The 13,558-nt window shown below is 34.0% G+C and overlaps 1 protein-coding gene across 4 annotated transcripts; it reads left to right on the forward strand.

Moving 5' to 3' along the window:
• The first annotated feature begins 69 nt into the window (after positions 1–69).
• LOC110827083 (putative ATP-dependent RNA helicase DDX43) lies at positions 70–13,558 on the forward strand. Of its 4 annotated transcripts, none has more exons than XM_022058385.2 (12): positions 70–203; positions 1,157–1,554; positions 2,590–2,832; positions 4,356–4,465; positions 5,496–5,716; positions 7,367–7,532; positions 8,304–8,413; positions 9,013–9,145; positions 9,827–9,974; positions 11,212–11,453; positions 11,593–11,755; positions 12,892–13,558. In XM_022058385.2, exons 1-12 carry the CDS (start codon positions 182–184, stop codon positions 13,066–13,068), a joined length of 2,133 nt encoding a protein of 710 aa, XP_021914077.1. In that variant the 5' UTR covers positions 70–181; the 3' UTR covers positions 13,069–13,558. The 4 variants fall into 4 exon arrangements, with proteins under 4 accessions (XP_021914077.1, XP_021914079.1, XP_087198958.1 ...); XM_022058387.2 differs by lacking the exon at positions 70–203 and adding an exon at positions 567–711; XM_087342832.1 differs by lacking the exon at positions 70–203 and adding an exon at positions 725–843.

Below are 13,558 nucleotides of genomic sequence, written 5' to 3' on the forward strand. Positions count from 1 at the left end.
AAATAATATAATAAATTTTGGAACTACCACCCGTGTAAGGTGGCTTAATGAAGCAAACACCAACATTTCGAGAACCATCCTCGTCCTCAGGGTACCCTAAGGAGAAGAATGTACTATACTTTGTCACCGTGAAAACGTTAGACCTCACAAAACAACTAATAGATAATCGCAACTGAACGTTATGTTCTGGAACACAACAAAAGGTCAGTTGAGACAATAGTCCTGATAGTAATCGATTTGCAGACTAAGATTTTGTTGCGTCTGCTATATATCCTACGTACATGGCAGAGCAATGGACCTGTCGTAAGACAGAACACTTAATAATAATAATAACATGTTTTATTAGAAATATACAAATTTTGAAAACAAAATGGACATACGAGAACTCGATTATGCATTTATACAGCGCTTCTCCTTTTTTTGACAAAGATATTCGCGCATTAATTTCACCTTGGTGATTAATACTCTCCATTACGGCTTTCCCTAGGAAGTATCGTAATTGTATCTGGAATTAATAAACTTTAGAACTTGAATTCAATAATAGATATATATTTTTTATTTCACTCGTTTTATGAACGCTTTCTTTTATTTGTGTGTTGTATATTATATTTCTTGATGGCACAGGTTACTGTTCGATTGTGTCGATATATGTTGAGTTAGCTTCACTGAGTTCGCTATTTCTTCCATAGTCTGCGTATATTTATAGTTCACGTGAGTTGTTTTCCATTAATTGTACATTTCCATCTTTGGCTTACATTGTCGTTCATGTTTGTATAAACTATAAGGTTTGCCGACGTAAAATAAACTGTGGTGTGCAGTTTCGGTGTTTGGGCTTGTATCGTGGTATGTTCGATTTCTGGAAATTAATGTGGAAAGAAAAGTTGGGTTTCTTTATTGATTTTTTTATCATTTCTTTATCGTTCTTAGTGTTATTGTTTTTAATTTATTACATCAACGGACTACAACGCCTTGTTAGAAATAATAAATAGTATCAAACACATTTTTTTCGATGGTGTTCTGACATTGTTGGGATAATGTATAGATGAGTTGAACGTAACATTTGTGTCTGTTGATCCACACTTAGCAAGAAAATCTCATGTAGAGCTGTCATTGAGAGTTTTTAGATTTGAAATCATAATTTGTATACTTTTTGCAGGCGTCATGAATGATGGTTGGGAGTCTGATGGTGAAAGCCACATACAACACACTCCAGTATATTCCCAAACCTTTAGCCGTGGAGGTAGCCGGAGAGGTGGTGGCACAGGATGTGATTATGGAAACTGGCAAGGTGGTGGGAGGAATAATTACAGAAGTAATAATCCAGCTGAAGAAAAAGAGAATGAACAAGGAAGTGGAAGGTTTGATCACAATAGAGGAAGACATCGAGGTGGTGGGAGTTGGCGAGAAAATTCTTCTGGTGGTCCTAGTGGCTATGGGGGAGGATCAGGTGATGGAACCAAAGTTATGATAAAGTCAAGTGATGTTGGGAAGGTCATAGGAAAAGGTGGATCAAAAATACGAGAGCTGCAGGGTGAAAGTGGTGCACATATTCAGGTACATGCTGTTTATGCCATTAAGTTAAATTATTTTATGTTCTTGAAAGCTGTAACAAAACATTTTAGTAGCAGTTTCAGAAGTAGATAGTAACTAGCATTTTATTAGATGATATTAGAACAGAAATGTGATATAGTTGATAAATTTACAAATCTTGTATTACATTTTTATATCAGTTAGTTAGAAATACTTTAAGTATAAATTTGGCACTATGAAACTTCATAAATTTCAACATGTAGATATAATATATAATGGTGAAAATATGTTGTAGGTGCATGGATGGTGGGTTATTTAATGACACTATCAGCTGTAGCCAGTTATTTAGCATTATATAATGTGAGTAGATGATTGATTTGGTGAACTTGAATTGATTGCTGTTGTGCCCTATTTGTAAATAATATTAGAATTTTCCAGAATTGACTGAGGAAGACCATAATAAAACCCTCATTTAGGAAACTTTCTAGTTATTCTTCCAGTTTATAACAGTTAGGTAGTATGAATATGGTGGCTAAGAAGTTGGATAATTCTGCACTGATTTTGTGCTACGTTTAACATAATTATAACATAGTATGTTTGAAGAGTTCAGTGAATTGTTATTTTTAGTATTCTGTATGTGGTAGTTTAACTACATAGGTGTTTGTGATAACATAGACCAGACAATATTAATTACTAAGGGAACCAAACAGTACTATATGCAATAAATATAAAGAGAGAAAGACAGAAAATATGAGGATGGAAGAAAACCCTGAGCACTTGGTATTTCATAGTCATGTAACTGAACCTTCAAGTAACCCCTTTTAATGTGTGATGCTGTAGTTTCTATTATTTTTTATGTTGCAAGTGTGCTGGTCTCTGATAGATGGAATGCCTGGCTTTGGTATTCAGTGTCCTCACCTGTTAACTTGGAAGTTTCTTTTTAGATAAATTGTTGAAATTTCCTTGATTATAAAGTAAGGAATGCCTGTGATGTAATAGTAGTAGTAGTAGTAGTAGTAGTAGTAGTAGCAGCATTTTCTTTACAGAATAGTGTTTCAGATTGGAAAGCCAAGCGACGAAGATTTTGGCCAAACAACATCAGTGATTGTATCTGGATCTGGTGAATCAGTTGCTAAGGCAAAGCAGCTGATTGAAGATTTTTTGAATAACTTCAATTCAAGGAGTAATGGAAGCTCTGGCAATATTAGTGGATCTGGAAATGGTGTCTATGGGACAGCTGTTTCCGAGTCTGAACCAAAGAAGCCACCAGTTATAAATTGGGCTGAGGTTAACAGAATCTATGTAAGTAGAAAATAATGCTAGGGGATGAGAAATATAAAATATAATAGTTTATATTGTGCTGAGAAGTATTTTGAATGAAAAACATGTAAGTGTATTCATTTGTACTTGTTATTTTTAATCCAAGGTACTTGTATTTTGGAGAAGCCTGGTTTGCTCTCAGCTGTTCATTAGCTGTATAGACTTTTCATGGCTTTCCATAGTGTTTCAAGGGAGATTCTATGTAGTACCTTTCAGTAATCCATAGCTGCTTTATCCATCATCTACCACAGTCCCATTAACCATTTGTAGATGAAGCTCATCTAAATAGTCTTTCATTTTAGTTTCTTTCACAAAGAAAACACAACCCATCTCTGTTACAAAGGTTTATTGCTTAATGCTGTTTATGGAAATGCTGTTGCTATGAGAATTATATGGAATGCACAAATACACTATGTGGGCAAAATCCATTGATTGCTAAAGCAAGTGGTACATATAGTTATCACTGGGTTATAAAAATTAAATGACCTATGAATCAGTTAATAACAAACTTAATGGGAATGTGAAACTAATAGTAATTGAGCCTTTTGTCACTGGGCTTACAGTTTCTATAGGAATTCTTATGATCAGTTTTGCAACCATTTTTAATGGGAGGACATGTTTGTTTATGGTCTATAGGTTATTTAATGGAACTCAATTGAAGCAGTTATTTAGCATCCAAGGGGATGAATTCAGAAGGAAGATGAGGAAAGTAAACAGCTGTTTACATAAATATTTGCAGTATTTAATAATCTTCAGTTGATGTAAATTCTTCTTTAGAGTAGGATTGAGATAAAATATAATTTTTAATGATGATTAAATAATTTTTTATTATGTTTTAAACTTTTAATGCTATCTGGAAGGTTAATGAATTATTTTATCCTTGTGTAGTAAGTACTCTTCTGACACTAGTGAGGTTAGTGCTCAGCTGCTGGAGATCATGCTTATGCCTTGTATTTTTGCCATGTATGTAAGAGTTTGTTTGAAATTTCTCCATGATTTACACAATATAAAACAATAATGGGAGTAGGAATTCACTTGCAAAGGGGAGTGTGTTAAATTTCTTAAATAGTTCTCTGCGAGATACCCTTTGTTAACAGCTGCCATTATTCTTATGTTAAGATTTGAAGTTGGTGCATCCTGAATATAAGCCACCACTTGGCCAGCTTAGGTGCACATTTGTTTCAGTCTTTATATTTTGATGTCAGGCTTTTGGTAGAATGAGTAAAGGGGAAAGGAGAGAAACTGAATCACTGTTTTGCACCCAATAAAATTGCCTTTGCTGTAAAATTGTTCAGACTGTTTTATTTTCTCTATAACATGTGTATAGAACTAGATTTCGTTAATCAGATTGTGTTATGTGTAAGAAGTAAATATCTCTATAGCTTTTGTGTAAGGCTAGATAGCAGTGTTTTGAAGTCATTGTTATTTACTGAGGTTTGAATTGAAAGCTGTGATGTTATCATACATATTTCATCAGGGTATAATCGATTATTGTAATGTTATAGGATGAAGCCCAGAAAGAACGATGGAATAAATGTCCTCCATTACTTAAGGATTTTTATATTGAAGATCCACATGTTGCCAGTATGTTGCCAGAGGAGGTCCAGAAACTCCGGTAAATTAATTTACAAAGTGAACAATTATTATTTGCTTTGCTTTACAGAAACTGAAACTAAACCTGATTTATGATTGTTGATGATTTAACACATTGTAGGTATAACAGAACAATGCCCTGTACATCATAAAAGGTGCAGGAACTTTCTAAATTTTTCTCTGCATTAGTATCTTCCAAACTTAACAATGTTACAAATTTTTTCTTGAAAAATAAAAATACCTGAACCTCCATCATCGGAAGGGTGTCTTTGTGCCTTTTCCTGTTTTCTTCTCTCACCATGCATATTTAACCCGCACCTTTCCCATTCATGTGTAAACTTGTGTACAATGTTTTATGAAACATTTTCTTTTTAAGCTGTTAGTAGTCCATATTGGGTGGTCCCTGGTTGAAATGTGTGCCTAGAGACCAGATATTCTGATTGATGTGTATTATGGTCTTCCTCAGTTCATCCAAGCAAATGCTGGGATAGTACCTAAAATTATACCATGAATTGCATCCACATCCTTTCCAATTCATTATTCACTGATTACTCTATTATTCAGTGATATATAATCTAAGCTATTATCAGCACTGTTAAATAAATAAAAAAAATCCCTTGTAAAATAAATTATAACTGCAAGTCTTCCCCTCCCCCTCCCTCCACCCCACAAAAAATAAAACAAATCAGAATAGACCAAACTTTTTTTTTGTAAATTTGTTGCTAGATAATACAAATATTTACCATTATACCCTGAAATGGTTTGTTACCCCAGAAGAGTTTACAAACCACAGTTCTGGAACTACTCTAGATAGTACTTCCATTTTATAAACTTGAGTCATCTAAAGTAATGGTACAGAATGTATTCATCTTGACACTCCTGTATGTGTAGATAGAATGTATTTTTGTTAAATTACTGTGTTTTTATTTCTATATGCAGAAATGGAATGTAACTACATCCAGTCACTTGTCTGTATTTAATTATTATATAACTCTTGTAGTAAAATAGTTTCTCTGACTTTTGCTTCTGTAACTTTTTATTTGTTGGTACAGGAAGGAAAAGAATAACATTGTTGTGACTTATGTGTTTGAAGAAGGTGAAAATGCAATACCTAATCCTGTTCGGACATTTGAGCAGTGCTTTGCACATTATCCAGACATTTTAGAAGAAATTTATAAGCAGAACTTTGAAGTTCCTTCACCTATACAGTGTCAAGCTTGGCCAATTTTATTAAAAGGTCATGACCTTATTGGGATTGCACAAACTGGCACAGGTAATATTTTTTTAAGGTACATTATTACTGTTTTATAAGTACTTGTGTTAGGATGTTGCTTATTGATGTGTGTGGTGAATGTTTTCAGTGGTACTAGAAGTTTATTTTCATTCTTAAAATGCTCTGATACTATTCAGAGTGATCAAAATAATCATATGATCCATACTGTATACCTCAGTTTTCCAAAGAACATACAGGTTAACCTCGATTTACGCCGGGGATGCTTTCTTGGACGAACCGGCGTAAATGGAATCAGCGTAAATTGAAACTCTTTTTGTAATGTAAATCAATGGGAACATTGACGACTTAAGTTCCACAAAAATTGACTTCGCCTTATCTATGATAGCAATTTCAGTCAAGGGAATGTTTTTTCGATTCATGTCATCCACCCATAACAACAGTAATTTCTACATTCTTTCTAAAAGTTTTCTTCTGCTATAACTCACTTGCGTTGCACTTTCTCTCGTAGCCTGTTGCATTGACTGTTTTATTTTATGTAAATTTTTCATTATGGTAGTCACAGTGGAAGGAGGCAACTTCATACTTCTGCACACATTATGACGGGTATCACCACCTTCTATTCTACGAATTACGTCCATCTTATCTTCTAACACAATGGACCTACGCAACTTTTTAGCAACACATTCACTTCTCTTACCAGACATGGTGGCTCTTCTACAATTTATAAATATAAAACAGTTGCTACTGCAGAATAGTGGTCGAACAACAACACAAACACGTTTAGCACACAGTTTTCAGCACATTCAATGTGTCAACAAGAAGCGAACTGAGCGCATTTTTCCTTACTCCCTTATCAGGCTGAATGCAAATGACTCACCGTGAAGAGTGACCAATTCTCACTGTTGCGCAATGTTGGCAGATTTTTAGGAGATTACCTCGCAACTGCTTAGCAATGAGTGCAAAGGTGACTGTATTTATAATTTTTATTTAAAATCAGCGATGTAAGAATTACGATTTAGTATAAGAATCAGTACGAGAAACATTGTAAAACGTTATAAATAATAGTAAAAAATTTTTTTCCCACTTTTGACCTGCTGGTTTCAAAAGCGGTGTTATTCTGAATTGGCGCAAATTTAAGCGGCGCAAATCAAGGTTTACCTGTACAGTGTTTATACAAAGGAATTCACATGGCATTACTTAAACATTCCAGTGCATAATGTATACGTTGTGAGCTTGAACCATCAACAAGCTGTCAGTTTTGTATCTGTAACAGCAGTGGCAGGTTATTTGAGATTATGATGCTCCTCAAAGCATGAAATTTAGATCCACTGTTGTGAACGTTTTTGTTGTGATTCAGAAAGAATTTATAGGCTACAAACAGAGGGTCTGATGCAGATATTCTGTAGGCCTATTTTTGTGTCAGGAAACAGGGTAAAACATGTAATGGTACTTAAAAATTAAGCAGTTTTTTTAAATGTACTTAAAATCTGTTGTTTTAATTTTATAAGTAACCTTCTTGTAGTTCATTGTCAGTTTACATTTTACAAGAGGTTATAAATGTTATATTAAATATGATTAACTGTTTTCCATGTTGCCTGCAGAGTTACTTTTGAAAGTGTGCATGTGTATTTATAATTGTATTTCAGACATAAACTATTCATTGTGTTTAATTAATGCTTTGTTGTGCAGGGAAAACCCTTGCTTTCCTGTTACCAGCTCTTATCCACATAGATAAACAACCAGTTCCTAGGTCGCAGCGTGGTGGAGCAAATGTTCTGGTGATGGCTCCTACAAGAGAATTGGCTTTGCAAATTGAAAAGGAGGTGAAAAAATATAGTTACAGGAATATTAAGTGGTTAGTAATTGCTTTTAAGTTTTATTGGTTGTGAAAGAAGAGTACAAATAGAAATTAAACCAGGTGAACCCTGAGTTGAGAGAATGTTCTGTTAATGGTTTATATAGTCAGTTTCAGATACTACCGAAAGTTATGATTCTTCTAGTAGAACACTATCAGCTCTCTTTTAATGAATTTGTCTTGATTGCTCATGTATTTTTGTATGTCAACATAAAGATTAGGTGAAGATGACATATTTTCATGGGTGATTATTAAGACTATTCTTTCATCTGTGTTTTTGTGCTTGTAAATTTACTTGGCAGTGGGCATATATGTCTGAAATGCTTAATGCATGAGTGGTAAACATAATATTATTTTGAATGTTTATATAGATATATAAATTTTTAAGTATTTGGTTGTATTCAAAATTAAATAATTTTGCAGGGTATTTTTTTAAGAATTGTTTATAGTTTTTGAAATCTAGAATATTTTTTATAGCCCACACTTGTATAGTGTTTCTGTTTTCGAGGTAGATATATGGCTTACATCGAAATAACCTATTTCCATCTTTAGTAGGGTCATCGAGTATGTTTTTGTCTGTGCTTGCTCATACAATTGGACTTGTATTAGTTGACCAGTTTTTAAGTGCATTTCAATAACAACTTTTTGAAAACCACTTTGTTGTTTCTTTTTATCCATATCTGGTAGTAATAGTGCTCAAACTATTTTGCCAGTTTCACTCAACCTCAATATAGATGTAATTCATTTAACAGACAAGTGTCCTGTTTATAGTGTTTGTGTATATGGAGGAGGAAACAGACGGGAACAAGTGAATCTTGTTGCAGAGGGAATTGAGATTATCATTGCTACTCCAGGAAGGTTAAATGATTTAGTAATGGCAGGTGAGTTTCCTTAAATAATCAGTTCTAATTATTTTGAACATAAATTAATTATAATGAAAAGATGACTTGTTCAGTTTATGCTTTGCCCATGCTTGTGTAGTAAAATGTCAGTGACAGAACTCAACAAACCGTTAATATTATTGTGAATGCACGTGACTTTTAGGAAGGAACTGATTAAAATGTTTTTGTATAGTGGCTTTTTTTAAAATAGGAATTTGATAAGTTTTGTATGAGTGATGTTGGAGTCATTGTATTTTTTTCCCTGTTGTGTGTTGGTGTATATTTTTTTAGCTGATAAAATTGAGATGTTTCTCTGCTTCAGAGAAAAATATTTAGCAAAATTTTGTAGCCTTTTGTGAATAAATATGTTTGTATGGCATAGTTTTATTTTTATGAACTGCAATATATTCTTTGCGCAAATTTTGTTGTGTTGAAAAAAAGGTGTTTCAATTTTTAAATTAATATTCTAATATTCTTATCACTTATCTGTGTTTAAGATGGGTAAAATAGAATATCATGTAACCAAATACACAGTATGTGCAATATATGCACATGGTGGTGGTGATGATGATAGTTGTTCATTGTTTATTATTTTATAGGTATAATTGATGTTAAATCTGTTACTTACTTGGTCCTTGATGAAGCAGATCGTATGTTGGATATGGGATTTGAGCCTCAAATTCGGAAAATCCTCTTGGATATTCGTCCAGATAGACAAACTGTTATGACCAGGTATGATAATATCTGTTTCTGGTACTTACGGTTAGCATGTGACCCTATCGATTGCTTAATTGTTTAACTTTGATCTTCTTTATGTGATGCCTTTGTATACTAAGAATCTGGCACAATTTCCACAGTTTCAGTGACATTTTGACATTAAAACTAGACTCTATCATGTGATGTAGTTGTCTCATGTCTTCTTTATTTCCATATTTTATACATATGCTGCTTTTGTGTTCTAAGAACCAACTTAAGTCTTTGAACTAAACTTTTATGATTATGCAGTGTGGTGTCTAACAAACAAAGGAAAAAGTTCTGCAAGAATATTTTTTCAGCATCAGACAGATGGTGATCCTTTCATGCAAACGTTTGTGCCTGCCAACAAAGATACATATCTTTGATGCTGAGAGACTTCTTGTGGTGTTCTCGTAATGTGTGAGAACAGATGTGACACCAGTTATTCTTTGAATAAAACAAATTAAATAATATGCCAGTGCCAGTACTGTAATTAAGATGAATTAAAATTCAAGGCTGAATATTCTGGAATTTCCAAAATGTATAACAAACTGATCTGTTTCATTCATGCCTGGATCACATATTATGATCTGAAATGAGTGAGACTACTTGTGTTAAACTGTTTGTTAATACATGCAAATCTGTTTGATAATAAAGTATGATTGCATCATGTTATAGTGCAACATGGCCTGAAGGTGTTCGGAGGTTAGCCCAATCATATATGAAAAATCCCATCCAAGTATTCATTGGTACTCTAGATTTGGCAGCAGTTCATAGTGTTACACAGAGGATAGAGCTAATAAAAGAGGAAGATAAAAGTGCATTGGTACGTGTATTGAAATAGTTTCATAGTGTACTATAGTAAAGTTAACTCAAAACATTAGAATAACTTTATGGAATATATCAGAATATATAGGACTGTGATTTTATCTGTTGTTTTACATGAGTGTCAAATGTGCAGCCTGAAGGTTTCTGATGCTGGTGCGTTATAACCTGTAAAAGTGGTATTTTGGACCTTGCCCATAGTCAGTATTCGAATAAAATTGCGTTTTAGAAACTGGATTTTCCGTCTTTTTCCTTCCCCTTTTTACTTGAAGATGGAAGAAGATATGGCTTCCAAAATGTTATAACTGTATTGAAATTCAGATGATGGGCAAAGTCCAAAAGACCACTTTTACAGTTTCAAACATTTCTCTCACTCTGAGGTAATAACAAGATTGAGGGTACTTGAAAAGAGAGTTAAGCGCAAGCCTGTAGTGGAAAAAGCACATGATGTACATTATTACTTTTGGAATATGTTGATTGTCTTGACAGCCTTCTTCCTTGGTAAATAGGGAACTGTCCCTCAGCACTTAGCTGCTTCAGTTGTGGTACATATGAATACATCTCAGGTCTGAGGCTAGCTCAACCAGGGGGCCCAACAGCTAGGATTTTTGCCCTTCCCCATTTTTACATGGAGATGGAAGAAGATCCAGCTTCTGAAACATTGCAGTTTTATTGAAGTATTGAGATGGACAAAGTCCAAAACACTACTTTGATTTCTTGTTCCAGAATGAGCACACACAACTACTGTGTTATCTGCCTAAAATGAGCAGTCATTATGAACACTAAATTCACACAAACCATTCCATGTTGGTGCCACAATACAGAAGTCATTTGAAGTTTCCTCTTGTTACTTTTAGGACAGAAATATTAATTTGTATACACTAACCATGAATACAATCGAGCAAGAATCTTCATCGTAAAGAACGTGTAATATATATTTTTTTTTATTTCTCAAACAGTTCCATCCCTGAAGATGGCTGGCTATTTTGTGGGTTATTGTGTCATGTATTTAGTCTGGTAGAAGTTTACCAGTATTACAAAGGTACTTGCTGGCTGCATCATCTGGGTGAACCACATTTATTATTGCTTATTGTGTTTTGTACTGAATAATTGCCATTGTTCTTTCCAGTAGGCATTTTGAGACTGAGAATGGATATTAAGAAACATAATCCTTCCATCATTTTAGATCTCTCTATGCTTTATAATAATTACATAATTTTGGAAATACTGTTTTATAGCTGAGAGAATTCATTGATAATATGGAACCTGATGACAAAGTTATAGTCTTTGTTGGCAAGAAGACGCGAGCTGATGACATTTCATCTGAGTTAAGTCTAGAAGGAATTAAATGCCAAAGTATTCATGGGAATAGGGAGCAGTATGATCGGGAACAAGCCTTGGAGGACCTCAAGACTGGGGAAGTGCGCATTTTGATTGCCACTGATGTTGCCTCACGAGGAATTGACATTGAAGATGTCACGTAAGTATCTAATTCCTCATATACTAATGAAGAAAAAGTGTCAATAGACTGCATGTTAGCCAGTATTCTCATGGCCATCAGATTTTTGACAAATATAGTATTTTATCTCTACAAGTAAATTTTTGTACTTTTATTTCAGTCATATATTTAATTATGACTTTCCACGCAACATTGAAGAGTATGTGCATCGTGTAGGCCGAACAGGAAGAGCTGGAAAAACAGGTGAATCTATCAGTTTGATAACAAGAGAAGACTGGGCTCAAGCCAAGGAGCTGATTGCAATTCTGGAAGAAGCTAATCAGGTATTATTTTATTTAAGTCACATCTGGAAGTGCGTGATGTTCACTGCAATTTATTTTGCCTATGCTATTTATTAACCTGTCATTGTCAGAGGATTTATACTAATTTAAATAATGTGCATGGGCTGAAATGACCAAATCATATTCTGTAGGCAAGTTCAGTAATATCTGCAGAATCTGTCCATCCCCTGTATTTTAACAGGTCTTCCCATTTGGAGATACAAATAGCTGTCCTTCATTATTGGCACTGACCTCCACTTTGTTAATATCATCGTTGTTTTTATACTTCTTCTAAATATCTTAACACTCTTTCACTTGTTGCTCTAACAGCAAAGCTGATTTCTCCATACTGCTTGTAAATATGAAGTTGAGAGTTAAGTGTGTAGTTTATTGGATCTTGGAAACAACATTGTTTTCAGGATATCAACACCTAACTGTACTTCTGTTGCTTCTTCTTTGCTGTTAAAGTAGTGCTGAGCAGGGTAGGAAAAAGAGGAAGAAAGGGTTTGGTATCAAGGCCATACAACATATTCAGTGATATATTTCAATTTCAGCAGTACCTACACTACCAGTATCATTCATGATTTATTTTGTGTCTTAATCCTGTGTCTATGCTCTTATATTTATTTGTCTTATTAAGAGTATCCAATGGAAGCATTAGAAATATGGTGATGAACACAGTTTAAACAGTGAATCTGCATCAGTGTTGAAAATAGGTCATTTCATGCTGAATGTTTGTATATCCATTCCAACAAATGGCAGACATGCAGTTCTCTTATGGACATGCAAATGGCAACAATAAGGAGGCCAATAGCTCACAGGATAAATCTGTATAACTGAATGAGATAACACTTCGCGTTACACAGATTTCTTCAGTAAGATGAGCTTTTGCTGGGAAAATGGCCATCAGTTTTCTAATGGTAATACTTTTATAGTATTAGTGGTTTGAAACTTACATTATATGTCTTGTGTGGTGGAAGTGAACTTTCTTATATTTGGTAAATGAAAACAAGCAGAAATTTGGAAGTCACATTTGAGACAAAGTTTGAATTTAATTAAAGTGTCTTCATGCCTCTAATTATTGGTGAAGTTTCAATCCACTGCACTTTTTTTCTCATTTGATGATTATCTTAATGCAGGAAGTGCCCGAGGAACTTACAAAAATGGCTGAACGGTTCAATGTATGGAAAGAAAAGAAAGCTGCAGAAAAGGAACGAGAAAGAATGGATCTTCGAGGTTGCAGGGGTGAAGGAAGGAGTAGTAGAAGTAGTTTTGGAGGTGGTGGTGGAGGAAGACGTGATAGGGGTAAATGGTAAAGAGAATCTCATAGTGCATGTTGGTTGTAATAAGTTTAAACTGTATTTGACAGTTCATAAGCACTGAATACTAAAATAATGGATACAAGAGAAGCGTACTTTAAGTATGTTAAGTTCTTCTCCTGGTTTTTATGCAAGTGAGAGGAGACTTGTTTATATGTTTTTCAAATGTCACTGTTCTTATTACAATATAATTTCACTTTTGGTTATCTAAATTATATACTGACTAGTATGTGGTGTAAATTTTTATACACACATTCAATAGAAGTTCTTCTGTGGCTATAAATCCACAGATATTAGAAAAAACGAACATTTGTACTTGAATATGTTTTTGTTTTTTTTTACTGGTCATGTAACATTCATCTTTTAAAATGAAGATGTTTCTGTATTGTTGCTGCTTTGTTGTATTGTGTTAAAGCATGTATGAACTGTGTTTCAGAATTGAGAGTCCACAGATGTTACAATTGTGAATAAATATGTGCTGAAACTA

Source organism: Zootermopsis nevadensis, unplaced genomic scaffold, assembly GCF_977971745.1.
Source record: "Zootermopsis nevadensis isolate Lab colony 2312 unplaced genomic scaffold, Znev_1.0 Znev_ptg000004l, whole genome shotgun sequence".
Lineage (NCBI taxonomy): Eukaryota > Metazoa > Arthropoda > Insecta > Blattodea > Termopsidae > Zootermopsis > Zootermopsis nevadensis.